This window comes from Thalassophryne amazonica, chromosome 10 (genome assembly GCF_902500255.1).
Source record: "Thalassophryne amazonica chromosome 10, fThaAma1.1, whole genome shotgun sequence".
In the NCBI taxonomy this organism is placed as follows: Eukaryota; Metazoa; Chordata; class Actinopteri; order Batrachoidiformes; family Batrachoididae; genus Thalassophryne; species Thalassophryne amazonica.
The window spans coordinates 83,900,088-83,920,934 of record NC_047112.1 but is presented as its reverse complement, the minus strand read 5'-3'; the positions used below and the strand labels follow the sequence as shown (position 1 = coordinate 83,920,934).

The 20,847-nt window shown below is 41.0% G+C and overlaps 1 protein-coding gene across 2 annotated transcripts in view; it reads left to right on the top strand.

Annotated features, from left to right (window-relative positions):
• Positions 1-20,847, top strand: part of pfas (phosphoribosylformylglycinamidine synthase) — a 37,653-nt gene that overhangs the window by 11,543 nt on the left and 5,263 nt on the right. For both annotated transcript variants that reach the window (XM_034180381.1, XM_034180382.1), the window contains exons 6-26: positions 2,489-2,594; positions 2,701-2,841; positions 2,916-3,040; positions 3,154-3,282; positions 3,365-3,502; positions 4,860-4,988; positions 5,100-5,173; positions 5,262-5,418; positions 6,914-6,975; positions 8,184-8,345; positions 12,883-13,119; positions 13,202-13,432; positions 13,671-13,851; positions 13,927-14,010; positions 14,220-14,375; positions 14,579-14,698; positions 15,211-15,356; positions 15,452-15,662; positions 15,841-15,932; positions 16,022-16,136; positions 16,218-16,367. In XM_034180381.1, coding sequence (XP_034036272.1) covers positions 2,489-2,594; positions 2,701-2,841; positions 2,916-3,040; positions 3,154-3,282; positions 3,365-3,502; positions 4,860-4,988; positions 5,100-5,173; positions 5,262-5,418; positions 6,914-6,975; positions 8,184-8,345; positions 12,883-13,119; positions 13,202-13,432; positions 13,671-13,851; positions 13,927-14,010; positions 14,220-14,375; positions 14,579-14,698; positions 15,211-15,356; positions 15,452-15,662; positions 15,841-15,932; positions 16,022-16,136; positions 16,218-16,367 — 2,946 coding nt within the window. The remainder of the gene's footprint in view (positions 1-2,488; positions 2,595-2,700; positions 2,842-2,915; positions 3,041-3,153; positions 3,283-3,364; positions 3,503-4,859; positions 4,989-5,099; positions 5,174-5,261; positions 5,419-6,913; positions 6,976-8,183; positions 8,346-12,882; positions 13,120-13,201; positions 13,433-13,670; positions 13,852-13,926; positions 14,011-14,219; positions 14,376-14,578; positions 14,699-15,210; positions 15,357-15,451; positions 15,663-15,840; positions 15,933-16,021; positions 16,137-16,217; positions 16,368-20,847) is intronic.

Here is a 20,847-nt window from a genome sequence, read left to right as displayed (position 1 = left end):
TGAGGCTTGATGTTTTACAGTTTAAACAAACTTTATTGTTAATATAACCGGCAACCAACCAACATGTGTCACGCTGCCTTTACTCAAATTGGCAGTCACAATGTTATGTCGAATAGTCTTCTCTCTTTATTCTGGCCTCACCTAGCTGGCGCCGTAGCAACCACTTGTCTTGTTGCTGTGAAATGTCCACTGTGGTTGCTTTGCCTCTGCCTCTTGTAGCTGATGTGACCATTAGGTGCTTGGGGGGGGCAGCACTTTGATGGAAAATCTGAAATGAGAAGGCCTTGTTATAGATTAATGAGGTAGCTTTATTAAAGCCAAAACTCTGTGCAGAGGATCATAAACAATATAAAGTGTGAAAGCAAAGCAGTCTATTGTGTCTGACAAAGAAATGTCTGTCTGGGGAGATATTTATACACTATGACCCCTCCATGGCTACAGCATTTGGCCCCAGGAACAAACAAAGCCCCAGCAAAGATTAGTCAGGTAATCAGGGGTCACCAGGAGGTCCCACTAGATAGAAATCACTCAGGTAGCCATAAACGAAAGAGGCAGGATGTCTGGGTAACCCCAAAGTAATCAAAGGCTGAAAAAGACAAGAGCCAGTTGCATGACACAGCATCCAGCAACAAAAACACATTCCAACAGGATTTCCATTACAGGGCCCCAGCCATGCTTGACAGCTTTGTAAACTGTTCTGCTGGAGTACACTCTGCTGGGCAAAACTACATAATGACACCATTTCCAACAGCCAAAGTGTTTTTCTGCATATTTTTTCTTTTTTTTTTTTTTTTTGTAAAAGAAAAGTTTTCATATTGACAAAAATAATGCCAACACTGGTATGTTTCTGAAAGTCTCATATACGAGGGCTGTCAATAAAGTATAGGTCCTTTTTATTTTTTTCAAAAACTATATGGATTTCATTCATATGCTTTGTTTTTTCATATTTTTTTAATGAAAGACGTGCGGACGGGTCGCAGCCGACGCGGTGCGGCAGCACAGGAAAAACACCTCCGTGTTGATAACCATTTGTAAAATCCAGGCGGCTTTTGATGGCTTTCAGTGGAGTGAGTATATGAGAAATTGTTTAACAGCTGGACATGTTCCAACTTGTCCTTAAGGCTTCCAACGGAGGTGTTTTTCCTGTGGTGGAGCGTCGCGGCGGCTGCGAGCCGACGCTGCAATCCGTCCGCACGTCTTTCATTAAAAAAATCTCCTTTAACAGCGGAATATCCAGATAAAATGCTGAAACCGACTTCTTCTGAAACTTCTCTGTTCTCTCACGACGTCCTGGATCAATAGAGCCTGAAATGTAGAGGTTTTCAGCTTGAAACAGGCCGACGACGGCGCCTGGGAGTGCTGCACGACGTCTCGCACCGTGGGAAGTCCTTAAAGGGACAGTATCACCTCAAAATCTCTCATCAGCCGTTAAAAGTTTCACTGAAAACCAGCTTAATTTTTCGAACCGTGTCCACTTCGATGTGTCTCACAGGTTTAGAAAAAATTTTGATCAAACAAAGTGCCAGTCTCTCAGCAACTTCTCAGACAAAGGAATTCCGACGAGGGGCTGGACGACTCCTCCCACAAGGAGTGCTCACAGGCGAATGACGTCACCGACAAGCGTGGAAAAACTCACGCATGCGCACAAGGGTTCAAGCATGTCTGACGTAAAAACATATGAATGAAATCCATATTGTTTTTGAAAAAAATAAAAAGGACCTATACTTTATTGACAGACCTCGTGTGTATATGTATATATATGTGTATGTATGTATGTATATATGTGTGTATGTATGTGTGTTTCAAACATAGTTGGTACAGTTGTTAAAAATAATAGCAGTGTGTTTAAACAGTAAGTAAAGCTCAAAATTCTTATAATTGCTTTTATTTCCAGACATGCAATTACATTGGGAGCACCGCACATTCTATTCCAAATCAAAACTTAAAGAAAAATTTATCAAATTTATTACTTTACAGAAAGTGAAGAAAAGGGGATATTAGGCTGTTTAAAAAATTAGCAGTGCCTGCATTTATTTATTTATTTATTTTACAAACATTTACTCTGTTTTGCTGTTGTTTTATAATATAAATTTGCTAAAAAAAAATAAAAATCATCTTGTCATTATGGGGTGTTGTGAGTAGACTTTTGAGGGGAAGAAATGAGTTTATTCTGTTTTGGAATAAGGCTGTAACAAAGTGTGGAAGAAGTGAAGCACTGTGAATACTTTCCAGATGCACTGTAAACCAGATACGTCTCACAGTTTGAGTTTGTTTCTTTTGCACTTGCAAATGGTTTAGTATATTAATACACATTTAACATGGTTTGTTTGTGTGTGTTGATTATTTTTATGTGTTGGATGTTTAGAAACTTGTCTGTGTTGACACCTAGAATGATGCTTTGCTGATAAAATGCAGAGACAGTTTATCATATGGAAGAGTGTTTTAGTTTGATGGAAGTTTCACATTTTTATGTTTGTTCTCAACACAGGTCTGGCTTTTGATTCTTGGGATCTGGACTATTACACGTCAGTGTTCCAAAGAATTAAAAGAAATCCGACCAGTGTGGAGTGTTTTGATTTGGCCCAGTCAAACAGGTGGGTTCGTATGCAAGTGCCTGCATAGGCTGTACAGCCTGGTGGTTGATGTTGTTTTTTTTTGTTGTTTTTGTTTTTTGTGTGTGTGTGTGCTGCCGTGTCTCAGTGAGCACAGTCGTCACTGGTTCTTCCGAGGGAGAATTGTGATCGATGGACAGGAGCAGAAAGAGACTGTTTTCAGTCTCATCATGGGCACCCAGCAGCACAGCAACCAGAACAATATCATCAAATTCTGCGACAACAGCAGGTATGAGCCGAAACAACAGGTGTGTGTGTGTGTGTGCGTGTGCATGACTCCATGTAAAATTTTTGTGTGCCCAGTGGTATCAGAGGAATGGAACTTGAGTGCCTTTATCCTAAAGACCCATCCCAAGCTAGTGCATATGAGACGCGACGCTCGCTAAGACACGTCATCTTCACTGCAGAGACTCACAACTTCCCTACTGGTGAGGATCCACAAAGCATTTATTCTTCTTACCTGCATCAGAGATTAGACCTCTGACCCCCCATCATAAATTCTGTTAAAACAACACTTTCCCCCATATCAATCCTACTGTAGGTGTAGCACCCTTCAGTGGTGCTACCACAGGGACTGGAGGACGTATCAGAGATGTCCAGAGTGCTGGACGGGGAGGCCATGTCATAGCCGGAACCGCAGGCTACTGTTTCGGCAACCTTCACATACCAGGTACAGTTTTCTTGTCAAAACATGATGCTTTTCATTGGAACATTAAACTCGCTAAGATCTGGTTTTGCTTTCTTCTCTCCAGGTTACATTCTGCCATGGGAGTGTGAAGGAGAAGGCTGGGAGTATCCCTCAAGCTTTGCTCCTCCCCTTCAAGTGTCTATTGAGGCCAGTGACGGAGCGTCAGACTACGGTAACAAGTTTGGTGAACCAGTCCTGTCAGGTACATGACTTTATACTGCACTGAAGAATATCTGAGCCCTTTAACAGAGCGGAGTTATGACGTTGAAAGCATCGGCTTGTTATACTGATGTTTTCACAATCGCCTGTATGTAAAGATGGATAATTGTTAAAAATTCCACTGTTGAATTCTTGACAAGGTGGACAAATGAGAACTTGAGTTTTATATTACACAAGTACATTTTTGTCTATAAATAATATAATTTTTTGTGTCATGTAGTTGTATGAAGTAACACATTATGATTTGAGTTTATTTTCTTGTCTATAGGGAACTGTAGTCTCATTTGGGGACAGGCGCGAAAGGGGCAAAATATGACTTAATTTATCTACTCCGGAGTACAAACCACAGCATTTTCAATGTTTTTTTTGAGCAAATTACACACAAAGTGAAAATGCAAACAAAAAGTGATGATGCGTGGGAAAGTGGACGTGTTTGTTTATGACCTGGAGCGCAAACGTGTCAAGGCACTTATGCAGGCGAGAGAACGGAGCTATGCTGGTTAGCTGTGTAGGCTAATACTTACCGACACAACATCTCCCACATGCTTCATCTTTTCTTCTCCACTGGGAACCGAAAAAATAAAAAAAACTTTTTGCAACTGCTTCAGTGATTGCAGCCAAAAACAAAACCGTACACCATTTATCTGTGTGAAGTTATGCTGTGTATATATTAAAAGGAGGTCCCTGTAAGTGGTCAAATCCCACGATATCACGGAGGGTTCAAACAAAACTGCAGTGTCCTGTTGTTGACCATTGGTTTAAAAAGATAGATCCCTGGAAACCACATAATCATACACAAACATTTTAGTGGCGTTTTGTACATCTGATTATCCCCACTGTGGAGCAGAGTCCGGGGAAATTGTAATGTTCATTCCATCTCATTGCTTGTTCATTCATCTAGATCACATAGGACAAGGTGTAAACTTTAAGAACTTTAAGGAGTTTGTCAAGTTCATCAAATGTGAGCTCATTTCAAGTGAGTTTAAATAGTTTGTGTGCACATTATGGTCACTGTTTTAGCTTCCATAGGCTTGACAGGGTGTCACAATGTCAGACCACCAACAGTTTGACTCAGGATTCTTTAAAGAACTTTATTGTGAAAGGCGAATGCCTTGACTCATGTCAGTGTTACAAGACTAATACCTCAGTATTTCCATATTCATGTTTATGTTAGAAATGTGTATCACATGACCCTTAATAGCACAGATTACTTAAAATTCAAAGAAATGTACATTTGAACCTTGACAATGTTGTGGCATTTGGTTTTGGTTACATCATTAACGTGCAGATTGTTTAATCATTTCAGCATTGGTGTAATATTCCTCCTGACTACGTTCTAGGTTTTGCACGTTCCTTTGGCATGCGGCTGGCTAATGGCGAGCGACGAGAATGGATTAAGCCCATCATGTTCAGTGGTGGGATTGGTTCAATAGAAGATACAGATGTGAAAAAGGAACAAGCAGAGACGGGTATCCATCTTTAACATGAAATAACTTTCAGTCAATGCAAGTACTATGTTTATCCATATTGATTGATGATTCACTGCATCCCTCTGCTCCTCTCCTGTGCTTGTCGATCAGGAATGGAAGTGGTGAAGATTGGTGGGCCTGTCTATAGAATTGGTGTGGGAGGTGGAGCAGCTTCTTCTGTGCAAGTACGTTCACTGAGTCAAACTTGGAATAACAACACTTTGTGCAGAGAGTTTCTTTGTTTGTTTATTTTTAACACGTTTTTCCTTGTAGGTTCAAGGGGACAACTCCAGTGCAAGAGATCTGGGTGCAGTGCAGAGAGGAGATGCTGAGATGGAGCAGAAGATGAATCGCGCGCTGAGAGCATGCCTGGAAAGGAGCAGCAGTAATCCAATCTGCAGTATACATGATCAGGGAGCAGGAGGAAACGGTACAAAAGAGGAGATTTTATTCAAAGATTACACAGTGCATCCGGAAAATATTCACAGCACTTCACTTTTTCCACAAAATGTGGAAAAAGTGAAGTGCTTCCTTATTCCAAAAGTGGATGAAATTCATTTTATTCCTCAAAATTCCACACACAATACCCCATAATGACAATGTGAAAAAGGTTTTTTTTTTCCTCAAATTTATATAAGAATTCACAGCCTTTGAGCTGAGGTGCATCCTGTTTCTACTGATGATCCTTGACATGTTTCTACACCTTAATTGGGGTCCACCTGGGGTAAATTCAGTTGATTGGACAGGATTTGGAAAGGCACACACCTGTCTACATATAAGGTCCCACAGTTGACAGTACACGTCAGAGGACAAACCAAGCATGAAGTCAAAGGAATTGTCTTTAGAACTCTGAGACAGGATTGTCTCAAGGCACAAATCTGGGGAAGGGTACAGAAACATTTCTGCTGCTTTCAAAGTCCCAATGAGCACAGTGGACTTCATTATCCATAAATGGAAGAAGTTCGGATCCACCAGGACTCTTCCTAGAGCTGGCCACCCGTCTGAACTGAGCGATCGGGGGGCAAGAGCCTTAGTCAGGTGATGTGACTAAGAATCTGATGTCACTCTGTCAGAGCTCCAGCATTCCTCTGTGGAGATAGGAGAATGTTCCAGAAGGACAACCATCTCTCCAGCAATCCACCAATCAGGCTTGTATAGTAGAGGGGCCAGACGGAAGCCACTCCTTAGTAAAAGGCACATGGCAGCCCGCATGGAGTTTGGCAAAAGGCACTTGAAGGTCTCTCAGACCATGAGAAACAAAATTCTCTGGTCTGATGAGACAAAGATTGAACTCTTTGACATGAATGCCAGATGTCATGTTTGGAGGAAACCAGGCACCATCCTTACAGTGAAGCATGGTGGTGGCAGCATCATGTAGTGTGGATGTTTTTCAGCAGCAGGAACTGGGAGCCTAGTCAAGATTGAGGGAAAGATGAATGCAACAATGTTCAGAGACATACTGGATGAAAACCTGCTACAGAGCACTCTTGACCTCAGATCGGGGTGACGGTTCATCTTTCAGCAGGACAGTGACCCTAAGCACACAACCAAGATATAAAAGGAGTGGCTTCATCACAACTCTGTGAATGTCCTTGAGTGGCCCAGCCAGAGCCCAGACCTGAATCTGAAAATGGCTGCACACCGATGCTCCCCATCCAACCTGATGGAGCTTGAGAGGTGCTGCAAAGAGGAATGGGCTGTAATTGCTGCCAAAGGTGCAACACAGTATTTATCAAAGTGTGTGAATACGTATGTGCATGTGATTTCTTAGTTTTTTACTTATAATAAATTTACTCCATTTTAGAATAAGGTTGTAATATAAAGTGTGGAAAAAGTGAAGCGCTGTGAATACTTTCTGGATGTATCGTACAAAGCTTATTGATTGAGTTAAAAATTTAGCTGAACAACATTTTTTCTTCTTCCAGGTAATGTGCTGAAGGAACTTAGTGAGCCAGCAGGAGCTGTGATTTACGCCAGCAAATTCAAGGTATTACTAAAGTACATAGTTACACACTCAAGACTTGTATTTCAAGTGGCAGTGGCTGTAGGTATGATATATTTTTTGCCTGTCCCCAACAGTTGCAACAGAACTCAGTAATATTAACAATGTATTGTAGTACTGTTCTACTAACCCAGTATCTCCATGTGGTCATTATACATGTTCATATTTGCATACCTCAAAGGCAGGGGTGGTGGCCAAGTGTTTAGTGCACTCAGTTTCAGTGCGGACACGTGCCCCTGCGTGAAAAATATCTTGTACCTGTAGCCACTTCTGTTATGGCCTAGTTCAAAAGTAATGAAGCCTAACTGCTGATATGCATTGCAATTTGTCATGAAATTGCATTTGTCATGAACAAGCCATTATTTTATTTTGAGTTGCCTATAGTCTCTTTGACAGGTACTGAAAATTACATGGAAAAATCCTGCACGGTTCCAGAGATATGCACATAATTTACCCCAAAAATAGCAACTTTTTTCATCAATTTTGGGTGACATTGATATTTAGCATTATCATTTAAAGTTGAATGTTAAAGAAATAACCTTGTATTTTGTCAGTTTGTTTGTTTGTGCTTCATACTAACACACAGTAATACATTTTTGTAAAGGTAGAAATGTCATTTCCTGGAAAAAACATCATGTTTCTAAAGCAGGCGTAACGCTGAGAATAAGTCCTTGATTTATTTGTATAAAAACCTTAGCTATATCTCCTACTCTGCTTCAATAGAATAATTATATTACTTTTTCAGTAATACCAGGGACTAATGGACAGATTTTCTTTGTTTAAGGCTTCTGCAGACTAAAGAAGATACTTCCAACTGTTGTCACAAGCATTACGCTCTAGCACATTATAGTATATATGCACTGATCATTTTTAGCAATGACTGAACCGAGACCAATAGAAATATTGAAACTGATATCTAACCATACCTAAAATGATAACATTTCACAAAAAAGACCACTTTTAAATTTTGATGGTTATGTCACACTTTGGCTTCATTATTTTTGAACTAGGCCTTATTAAAACCTCCATGTTTAGCATTTTACTGTTTGTAAGCACTTTCATTTTGTTGCATAGTAACAAACAGTTCTTAAATTTCATGTTGTGATTCTCTGCTAATGTCATGTAAGATCAAGTTGGTTGACCCTGCCACTGACTCATACTTCACACATACTGTTTCTCTCTCTGATATGTAGAAAGGCGACCCCACACTGAGTTTGTTGGAGCTGTGGGGGGCAGAATATCAGGAAAGCAATGCCCTGCTGCTTCGCCCATGTGACCAGCCTTTCCTGGAGAGAGTTTGCCAGAGGGAGAAATGTCCCGTTGACTTTGTGGGAAATATCACTGGAGATGGCAAGGCATGTTTCAAAACCAGTTCTCAAGCTGTTGTTGGCAGATTAGTCAGTTTTCCCCAGCAGTCACATCTCAAAATATGTAGATTTGAATTCAGTAGCAAATGTTTGTTATAATTGAGTAGAGATACAGGTAAAATCTTTAAAAGTATTCTATGCAATAGAAATCACCACACAACATTACACTATCGATGCAGCGCTATCTGTATTTCCATTGTGATGAAAGTTTCTTGTAGGAATTACTGGATTTGTGAATGTGGGGTGCGCTGCTATTTGTGCTGTTACTTTGACATAATGATGTAACATAACTTTGTCCGGTGTAAATGACAGTACACCCCACATCTAGAATCTTGTAATTCTATGAAAACTTTCTTCACCTTTTCCATTAATGGGGTGCTACTTTGGAAACAAAGAGACTTGTTTCACACAAGACATTTCAGTGTTGCTGGAGCACCTGGTGTGTACATAGTCTTATTGTCACAGACTCAGAAATGTAACTGCAAAGATCCTCTGTGACAAATGTTTCACCAAATTGGGCTATTTTGTGACAAGGTTTGGAATGATAGCTATTTCAGTGGTGGCAAAGAGGCCACAACATTTTTAAGTTAAGACAAAACCAACAAATACAGAAAATGTGCGCACACATATACACAAAATAAAATAAATACACGCACGCATGCTGGAAGTAATTAAGCACTGTTACAAAGTCTCAACATCTCAGGCCCATGCAAGCTTCACCACCATGACAAAGTGTGTTCACAGAGAAGGTGGCAGACATGGTGATATAGCAATTTGCCTTATTGCATATAGTTACTTATGAGCCAACATAGCACTCTTATTATGTGCTGAGATTTACAATCGGCCGTATTTGAGCATCTAGTTGTGTTGTAACCTGTGCAGTGGTTCGAAAGCAAACATTAACATGTACACATGCAGCATTTGGACATAATTTGGACTAAGTAATAAACACAAACACATACACTGCAGCATAACGGTAGTGAGGAAAAACTCCCTGGAAGAATTAAAGTCTATGAAGAAACTAGTCTGCCATAGAGCCATTTGCACATCTTGACTCGTCCGCTGCAAAATAGCAGAAAGCATGTGGATTATGATGATTTAGATCAGTTCAAACTGAAATTGACAGCTTAAAGCCTTGTTGCATTTGTCGTTGTCCCCTGTGACATCCAGGACCGTCTGGCAGTAAAGAACTGATTTCTCTGACATACACATCAAGGGTCCAGAATCTGCAGTACACTTTTGATAGAGGAGGACTGAGAAGTTGTCAAAATGACTGCATGTCCTTGCAAATTAGAGTGTGGATACCTGATTTGGGCCGACTGCTTGGGTCGAGTTCTGACAAATATTTTGAAATGATAATTTAGGTTGGGTCGGGTTCGGTCATGTCAGCACAAAGAAACTGAACGTACAGAACTTTTGTGAAACGATGTCATCACCCTGCCGTGGTGACCTCAGTGGCTCATCATTAATAACATGTTATTTTTGTTAACAGTGTAATTTAAGATACTTTTTTTGTCTTGGTGGATCAGCAATAGGATTTATTTTTGTCATGAGCAGAATGCTGAGGTGGCAACTGGCATTTTGTTTACATCATGAGAAGCAGCACAGAGTAAATATAAAGTCTTACTCTGACATGTTGCATCCTTTCAGACAGATTCATCATCACATTCTGACGGAAGTTGTTCACCTAAGACGCCCTTGTTTTTGGAGGACAATGTCTGGAAATTATTTAAATCCATATCGTGGAAATTGAATAAACAAAGAAGCGTGTATTAAACAGGTCTGTGAAAACTCCACGGATCTGCAGGATTCCGCGGATTTCATCATGGGGAGGGGGTGGGGGGTTTGTTAGTGTTGTACTCTTTAATCGTGATCGTTACTGAGTTTTTAAAATGCTTATTGCAAAGCGTTCTTTTTTTTTTTTTTACATCATGCAAGTTTTATAAGTCCGCGGACACTGATCTGTGTGTTACAGATACATAACAGTTTCCTCGGATCCGCGGAGTTTCGAGGAGATTAAATGCCACTCAAAACGTAGCTGTTACAACCGTTGCCGTAAAGCGGGACTGGTTGGTTGCTGCGGTAACTCTGGGTCCTGTTCGAAGCTTAGCAAAAAATAGCATGTGGACATCGCAGACTTTTAGAACTTTAAAGTTTTTAAAAGAAGAATTTTGCAGCATGTCTGTGTCACAGAGCGACATCAGACAGAGCGAAGATGGCGAGAAAGACGATTTGAAAAAGTGTGATAAGGACAAGAATCTGTGGAATTGTTGCTGGCTTCATGCGAACTGGTAAGAATTTTTTTCTCTCTGGAAAATAAACATTGTGCTGTTCAAACAGGATTTCAGAAAAGATTGTGCCTTTTTTTTTTTTTCTTTCATTAATCTAGACTTTCTTTCATTGAAAAAAAGACGTGGCTTTGAATGAAATTAGGCTACATGAATTTACAAAACAATGTAAATTAGTTTTTATTAATGTAGACTTTTTTCATGGGAAAAAAAGACACTGTGGCTTTGAGTGGATTTACAGGAATTTACACAAGAATGTGTGGCTTTTTTACTATAAGGTATGTTATTGATATTTTACCATGATTTTTAAAATATTCTACAAGCTTTAGCTGTGGTTTTTGACATGGTTTAACGGTCTTTTCAGTCATCGTGAATTTCATGTAGTTTAATTGTTCTGAGTTAATGCATAATTTGGCTTACAATGGAAAATCATACCAGGTCCGACTTCCACGTCATATTCTGTTATTTCAACATGATCATTGACGGTTCAAATAAAAGGTTGAATATAGGATCATTTAAATATGCACTAATTTTGAGATTTGTTCTTCCAGGACATGTTGAAAATGTATCAGTAGATGAAAATTTAATTTGGTTTCTGGGACCCCACAAGGCTCTAGACCCCGGCTCCTGGGGGCTGCCCCCCCAGACCCCCTGCGATTTTTCCTCGGATTTCACAATTTTCATTTCACAGCCCTGATTAAAAGCTTGAATATAATTAATTGACGCACACCTACCTGTATTGACGATGGTGGACCTTGTACAAATACATGTAACATAGTGATCCTACATGCATGTGGGAGATTTTCATCAGTTTATAATTGCTCTCAGTCACATTTGTCTGTTAGAGCAGAAACTGATTTGCAGCTTGGTACCAACTCTTATGAAGCATTGCTTCATTTCACTGCGCTTTCAACAGAGAGCAATGTCAGATCGGTTTTGTTCAAGTGTCTAAGCTGTAAAGTTATTAAATCCTTCATTATGAATAGTCTGCTCCATTTGTTACCTCCACCAACGAAGTTGGGCGGAGCTTTTTTTTCACCCCATTTGTTTGTTTGTGAACAGCCTGTAACCCACAATTTTGCATATTGTTATGAAATTTTTATTGAAGATTCATATCCTGATAGGTAGGAACTGATTAAATTTTCAAGCGCAAAGTCACAAAAAATCTTGGAAAATTGGAAAAATCCAAGGCACTTTAACATTAAACAAAAAAGATCGAATTTCTTTCATATTTGAGAGTGTTACATAGGATGGTATCCGTTATCGACTGACAAAGGTTGATCCGGTTCTGATCCAGATTAAATTCCAGTTTTGTGGCCATTTCAGTTTAACATTGAAAGCCTCATTTAATGTATATTTTACATTATATCTTAATCAAATGTGCCCCATTCACTCTCATATTTGAAAGTGAGGTGCAGACTGGCACTCACTGTCACCTGACAAAATTTGATCCAGATCCGATCCGGATTGTGGATTTTGTGGACATTTGAATTTAATATTGGAAAGCCCAATTGGTGTACAATTGGCTTTATATTTCAATCAAAAGTGCCTCAATCACTCATTTTTTTTTCTGTTCTGGATTTACCTACACCACCAAAATTGGATGAAGGTTCTAATTTTATGCCTGATTGAAACCAGTGCCAAAAAGTAATGACAAACTGTGCATAGCAGAGATCATCAGTGTTCTATGAAAATGATCTGAAAAAGAATTCAGAAACTGAAAAAAATTGTGGGGGGTCTGACAACACCACAAAAAACTTCTGTTCAAGTGCATGAACTAAATACGTACTCCTGATATTTGATCACATCTGATTTAGCTAATGAAAAGTCACTTCTAGCAGGACTTTGACCTTGAAAATTTTTTCCAAGGTAAAAATTTGTGGTATTGGAAACTAGTGTTGGCAGAGGTTTGTGTTCCAGTTTGTATTAATTCAGTGAAAAGTTGTTGAGTTAGCCTGAACCTTATTTGAAATAAGGCAGCTGACTTAATTACACCATTAAAAAAAGATTGTTTGGTTGACTTGGTGTACCATCAGTGGTATGCATATCACAGTTTAAGAACTGTGGCCTTAAACATAACCCAGTATCATAAAAGAACATCTGACAATGCTACCTTGATCCAGTCTGTGCATAAGTGCACGTACGTACATGCCCACTGCAGGACTTAATCTGTAGTAGCACCTGGAGAACAACAAAGAAATGTCAAATTCATGTGTGGATCATTTTGACTTTTCCAGATTGTACTAGTAGATGATGAGGGTGGCAGTGAAGATGAAACCAGCAGGGGGCACTGTCCTGTTGACCTACAACTGGACTGGGTTTTGGGGAAGATGCTGCAGAAGGAGTTTAAGACAGAGCGCTTGGCTCAGACCCTCCAACCATTGGCTCTTCCTGAAGGGCTGACAGTCAGAGATGCACTGGAGAGAGTTTTACGACTGCCAGCTGTGGCATCCAAACGTTACCTGACCAACAAGGTGTGTTTAATTTTTCCATCGTCTGAGTCTTTAGAAGAAGATTTCTGCACACTTCAAATCTTTTCATTTTCCCCTTCTTCAGGTTGACCGCTCTGTAACTGGTTTGGTTGCCCAGCAACAGTGCGTCGGGCCCCTTCACACCCCACTGGCTGATGTGGCAGTAGTTGCTCTGTCACCATTCAGACTGGAGGGGGCAGCGACGGCTATCGGAGAACAGCCAATCAAAAGTCTGGTGTGTCCGGCGGCGGGGGCTCGCATGGCTGTGGGCGAAGCTCTGACCAACCTGGTGTTTGCCAGAGTCACGGCGCTGAAGGTGAGCACCGAGGAGTGTCACAGAATGACAGGGACATGTATGGTTCCAAAGGTTTAGGCAGAGGGTGGTGACACCTACTGAATAACGCCCCTTAGAAATATTTTTATGTTGCAGTTGTCCGTATTAGTTTTCCTCCTCCAAAATAATAATGTATAAAGCTTTAGTACATGTGTTTGTACAAAATACAAATTTATCGTTGAATTATCACCTGTGGTTCTTGTTGTGTTTGTGTATTTAGGATGTAAAGTGTAGTGGTAACTGGATGTGGGCCGCCAAGCTGCCTGGTGAGGGCTCGTGTCTGTGGGATGCCTGTAAGGCTATGTGTGAGGTCATGGGTGAGCTGGGCGTGGCTATCGATGGGGGCAAGGACTCCCTCAGTATGGCTGCTCGAGTGGGTAAAGAGACTGTCAAAGCTCCAGGTAGCCTCACTGTGCGTTTGTCTTTTTTAGTTCAATCCCACTTTAAGGCGTCCTTCACCGAGCCGTCTGTTTTAGGTGCCCTGGTAATCTCTGCATATGCCGTTTGTCCTGACATCACGGCCACCGTGACTCCCGATCTCGAGGATCCAAATGGCGAAGGTTATATTTATCAACAACCTCCCACATGCACAAGCATATAATCAGCACCATTTGCGCCACCATGTTTTATTCATAGCTGTAGTATTTCGAAGCAGTAAAGGGGCTGATGTGTTCCTCCCACCTTGATTCAGCCTTATGTATGTGTTGGAATGTTCAGATGTACTCTGTAGCAGGTCGGCCACCTGTGACCTTTTGTCTTTTGTGTGAAGGTGCGCTGCTATGGGTTCCAGTCAGTGCAGGACGTTGTCGCCTGGGTGGCTCTGCTCTGGCACAGTGCTATAGTCAGCTAGGAGACTGCTCTCCCGACCTGGATCAGCCACAGATACTCACTGCCTGCTTCAACACGACTCAGACACTCATACATGGTCAGTCTGTGCTCACAGCCAAAGTATTACCTTCCATGCTCCCCATTATTCCACCTGAAGAAATACAATTTAATCTTCTTCTAGAAGGCAACTGTCCTTGACTGCGATGTGTTGCCACCTACTGGTGTCAGTGTGCATTTGCAGTGAATCAAAAGCACCAGAAGAAAGTGGCTTATTGAACTTTTTTCCTCCTCATCCCCCAGATCATTTGCTGAGTGCAGGACATGACATCAGTGACGGCGGTCTGATTTCATGCTTACTGGAGATGGCGTTTGCTGGAAATCGCGGTATTGATGTTGACTTGTCATCACAAGGAAATGGAGGTAAGAGAGCCGCGCTGTCCGTTTGGATTTGTTTAAAGATCAAAATTCACGTATAACTATTGCAGCTATCAGTTGTTTTCATAATTGAGTTTTCTAGTAGTAAATTTAAGTTTAATGCAGTAAGTGGATGAGAATGTGTATATGCACAACTTAATTTGGCTGTGACTGATCTCAAAGCAGGTCGGCTGTACTATAACCTTTCAATATGGAAAGCCGGAATGACATACATCAGAATGTTGATTTGATACAGCAACACGTTGGTAGCCAAAGACATTAACTTTTCTTATAGAGATGTTGAATTTATCTGTATTTTTTTTTTAATAATAATAAGCTGTAACCACCTTTTCTGTTTTTTGTTCTTGCTTTTGTCTGTATAGTGCAGCATAGTCAAAAGACAAACAACTTTTGCTCTTGCTGCTCTGGCTAATAATTGTTCTGTGCTTTCAATGAGGTAATTTTTATTAGGTAGTTTTATTACTTGAGTTACTCAAAGTTGTTCAGTGTCATTGCAGTCATGGAGCTGTTGTTCAGTGAGGAGCTTGGTTTGGTTATGGAGGTGTCACAGGCGAATCTAGCGACCGTCTCTCAGAGATACAGTGATGCGGGTGTTGAGTGTCTTCATATTGGCAGAACCTGTGGCTTTGGACCAGAGTCTACAGTGAGGCTTCTAACTTGGTCCCTCTGTTAGTTTCCTTTAATCTGTGAGGATTGGATCTTCATTTGTGTTTTGATTTTATCTAAATCGTCTTTCAGATCACTGTACGTGTGGATGGAAAAGAAGTGCTTCGAGAGCGGCTGCCTCACCTCAGAGTATTATGGGAGGACACCAGCTTCCAGCTGGAGCGCCTTCAGGCCAATGAGCTGTGTGTGAGACAGGAAGAATCGGGGCTGGCCAGGAGGACACATCCCTATTTGAAACTGACCTTTGACCCTTCTGAAATGCCCCGCCCCACTGCCCAACTCTGTAAGACTCAGATTGATTTAGTGTATTCTAGTGTTTCAACTGCTACGCACTTGGAAAAAGAAGTTAAGGTGTTATAATAATAACAGTGCCATTTACAGATTATCAGTTAAAATACATTTGACTAGCTTTAATAAAGGTATTACTAGTTGGCAAAGCTTTTTGATATGTTTTTTTCCAGCTGCTGTCCAGCCTCGTGTGGCGGTGGTCAGAGAGGAGGGCAGTAACGGAGATAGAGAGATGTCTGTGTCTCTGTATATGGCAGGTTTTGAGGTCTGTAACCACATGTTTTAATAACTAAATGTTTGATGAGGTGAGCTGCGCTGCTTTGGTTCATTAATCCATGCTGCCTCTGTTTGTAGGTGTGGGATGTCACAATGCAGGACCTGTGTTGTGGCTCTGTAACACTGCAGCCTTACAAAGCAGTCGTGTTTGTTGGTGGCTTCAGTTATGCAGATGTTCTGGGATCAGCTAAAGGCAAACACACGCCCACACATTATCCATTGTAGTGCATAATGGGATACAGATTTGCCTTTTACACCTTGTCTCTGGTTAAAGGTTGGGCTGCTACTGTTGTGTACAATCCCAAAGCCAAGGCGGAGTTTGAACGCTTCCGGCATCGAGGAGATACGCTCAGTCTGGGTGTGTGCAATGGCTGCCAGCTCTTGGCTCTGCTGGGCTGGGTAGGAGAGAGCAAGGATGGAGCAAGTAAGATTTTTATTTGTTTGTTTTTCTGTTCTCTTCTCATATAATATCCCACACACACGTGTCTGCCCCCTGCTTGTGCCAGTTAGTGGATTATGGAAAGTTACAAACTCCTGTGGTTGAAGATGTAGTTTTTCTGCCACATGCTGAACACAGAGCAGCCATTGGGGCTCTCCACCCACCAGCACCCACATTCGCATCCGTGTCAGCGTCAGCTACCAACTGAACTGTGGAATGAAACATGATCCCCACTATGTGGGCAAATACAGCACAAAAGATAAAGCACAACAGGGAAGTAAAACTGGAAGTAAAGAATTGATAGAACGTGTGGCTGGGGATGATACTGTGGCGGGGGAAAAAAATGTATTCACGAAGTCTGAAAAAACTCTTTGAGTTTTATTTCTCTGCAGAGTAAGTTTGTGCTCCACACAACACACAAGCTGCAGAGCAAAGAACAATTGTATTTTGTAAGGGCAGCATTTTCTACAGTAACACATCTGTACACCTTCAGCTTCAGGGCAGTTTGCTACAGTGGAGCCACAGTTCACATTTACCTAGTGTCATAGGAACAAGGTTAGAAAACATCACTTATCTGGGGAGGACACTCGAGGAGACAGTACAGTCCCAGTTATCAGGAAGCCGCCTGTATCCAAAGAAGGCTGTCTTTAAGTACAAGGTTATATGATTCACTCAGTACATTGTACAAAAACTGTAACAAACCTTGCAGTCAGAACTTCTAATTACAACCCCAAATCAAACCCCAAATGGACCCAAGGAGGTTCACATGTGTTAGGGTCTAACCTTACCAAATTTAGAACTTCCTCTGAGTGGACTATATGAGAGTGTTTATTTTGCAATGGAACAGGTTTGGCTTTTATTAAAAGGCATTTTATTTTTTGCCTATAATTGATCAGTCAGTCAACATTCTGTTTTTTAATGCCATGAAATTGCACATCTGTCTTTAACTAATTTATTAATTAATAGCATATTAAAGAGAATTCAGGGTATTTAAAATTATATTGTTTATCTTAATTTACTCTTGCATGTAGTAATGCTACCTTCATTTATAGTAATTGTATTTAATTGCAGAAGACATGGAAAATTGCAAATATTTTAATTATATATCATCTCTGGGTAAAGCTTGATAAATCATTACTTTCTCAGTCACTCCTCCAACAGATGTCAGTGATGTTACCTTCTCCTTCTGTTTATAGTTATCCTAGTCTGTGAATTTATTTTTTGTTTTTATCAACAACTTTGATGCAAAAAAAAAAAAAAATCTCCAAACCACAGATGACACAGTCTCTCAAGTTGAGAGGGTTATCTAGAGGAGGTATAGCACCTGTGATGAACGTCTGCTGTGCGCCGATGTTGTCCACACTTCACGAGGTGTGTTTACACTGTGAGTGCTGAGCTCCTGACAGCGGAACTCTGCTGAAACCAACCTCTCACGTGAGTCACAGACCGCGAGACAGCGCGAGATTCACAACTGGAAAACAGAGAATGCACTTGTTTTTTTGTTTTTTTATGGAGAGTAAGAACCTTTCTGTGCACACGTGTGAATAAGGCCCATTGTTTTTAAACATTTCAGTATCTTCTGTCTGTCTTTGCTCTTCAAAGACTCTCTTTGTCTTGGATGCTGCTTTTATATCAAATCATGAGTCACCTGTTGATATCACCTGTTTGGGGAAAAACAAAAACATTATTTTGTTATAGAGAGAGAGAGAGAGAGACCGAGACCGATCTGTTGTGTGTAAGCCTGATCCCGTCAGGTCTCAGAAGCTGGGCAGGGTCTGGTTAGTACTTGGATGGGAGACCTCTTTGGAACACCAGCGGCTGTGTGTGTTTCTCCAAGTAAAAACTGGAGTTGCGTCAGGAAGGGCATCTGGCGTAAAACTTGTGCCAGTTACCAATGCAGATCTGGTTGTATCCACTGTGGTGACCCTGAATGAAACCGGGAGCAGCCGATTGAACAACACACACACACACATATACATATATATATGTGTATATATATATATATATATGTGTGTATATATATATGTGTGTGAGAAATCATGGAGGGGTCTGAAATTCTCATCTTAGGTGCATGTCCACTGTGAGAGACATAATCTAAAACAAAAAAAAATCCGGAAATCACAATGTATGTTTTTTTTTTTTTATCATTTATTTGTATAAGTAAGCATTTGAACACCTACCAACCAGCAAGAATTCTGGCTCACACAGACCTGTTAATTTTTCTTTAAGAAGCCCTCTTATTCTGCACTCTTTACCTGTATTAATTGCACCTGTTTGAACTTGTTACCTGTATAAAAGACACCTGTTCACACACTCTATCAATCACACTCCAACCTGTCCACCATAGCAAGACCAAAGAGCTGTCTAAGGACACCAGGGACAAAACTGTAGACATGCACAAGGATGGGATGGACTACAGGACAACAGGCAAGCAGCTTGGTAGAAGACAACAACTGTTATGATTATTTATTAGAAAGTGGAAGAAACACAAGATGACTGTCAATCTCCCTTGGTCTGGGATTCCATGCAAGATCTCACTTTGTGGGGTAAGGATGATTCTGAGAAAGCTCAGAACTACACAGGAGGACCTGGTCAATGACCTGAAGAGAGCTGGGACCACAGTCACAAAGGCTACATTAGTAACACATGATGCTGTCATGGTTTAAAATCCTGCAGTGTAGCAAGGTCCCCCTGCTCAAGCCAGCACATGTTCAGGCCCGTTTGAAGTTCACCAGTAACCATCTGGATGATCCAGAGGAGGCATGGGAGAAGGTCATGTGGTCAGATGAGACCAGAATAGAGCTTTTTGGAATCAACTCCCCTTACCATGTTTAGAGGATGAGAACAACCCCAAGAAAACCATTCCAACCGTGAAGCATGGCGGTGGAAACATCATACTCTGGGGGTGCTCTTCTGCAAAGGGGACAGGAGGACTGCACCGTATTGAAGGGAGGATGGATGGGTTCATGTATTGCGAGATTTTGGCAAACAACCTACTTCCCTCAGTAAGAGCATTGAAGATGGGTCATGGCTGGGTCTTCCAGCATGACAGTGACCCCAAACACACAGGTAGGGCAACTAAGGAGGGGCTCCGTAAGAAGCATTTCAAGGTCCTAGAGTGGCCTGGCCAGTCTCCAGACCTGAACTCAATAGAAAATCTTTGGAGGGAGTTGAAACTCCAAACCTGAAAGATTTGGAGAAGATCTGTATGGAGGAGTGGACCAAAATCCCTGCTACAGTGTGTGAAAACTTGGTCAAGAACTACAGGAAACGTTTGATCTCTGTAATTGCAAACAAAGGCTACTGTACCAAATATTAACATTGATTTTCACAGGTGTTCAAATACTTATTTGCAGCAGTAATATACAAATAAATTATTAAAAAAATCATACATTGTGATTTCCGGAATTTTTTTTTTAGATTATGTCTCTCAGTGGACATGCACCTAAGGCCGGGTTCACACGGCAGGATAATTAGGCCGATATCGGACCCGATATTCCCCTTCCGACAATCTTAAGGACGCCCCAACAATCTTGATGATGCTAACGATAATCTTATCAGATATTCCTGCCATGTGTGGTGTGTGAAGAGCGCTCTGATCTGCTCGGAAGGGCGTCAGGCACGCTCCGATCGCAAATCGGGGATATTCAACATGTTGTATTTTTTGGGCCCGATATCGCAGCGTGTATTGTGTCCTCCGACCAAAACGAGCACACAGCCTGCTGAATGTGATGTGTAGCCAATCAGAAAGGCACGGAGCAGAAAATAAAATCAAAACAGCTGTTCTGACTTACCAGAAAGTCCGATGGTCGCGCTGTCTCCACTCCTTTAAAGAACACCTTTTCTTTTTCTTTTTGTATCGTTTTTTCCCCTCTGTTTTAAATAGTCCACAAAGTACCTCTGTTTGTTTACTCTGAGGTCACATTTAATCTCGAGAGATTTTACGAGATTTTTAAGTGGGAGAACTTGCAAAATCGCAGGGTGTTCAAATACTTATTTTCCTCACTCTGTGTGTGTGTGTGTGTGTGTGTGTGTGTGTGTGTGTGTGTGTGTGTGTGTGTGTGTGTGTGTGTGTGTGTGTGTGTGTGTATATATATGTGTGTGTGTGTGTGTGTGTGTGTATATATATATATATATATATATATATATAGTCAGGCTTGGGAAGTAACGCAATACATGTAACGGCATTACGTAATTAGGATATAAAAAAGGTAACTGTATTCCGCTACAGTTACAGAAAAAAGACGTATTCATATTACAGGTATATTTAGTAAAAATGGGGATTACTTCGCAGATTACAATTTTAATGCATTTTATGATATTATCCAGGGTTCTAGCTAGCGCAGACTTGTGTTACGGCCCGTTACGCTATAATTTTGGACCGTTATGATTTTCAATAATCAACCGTTTCTGCAGCGCGACTCCAGTTTGAAGCGTGAATCGAAGCAATGCGGTAAGTCTGCTT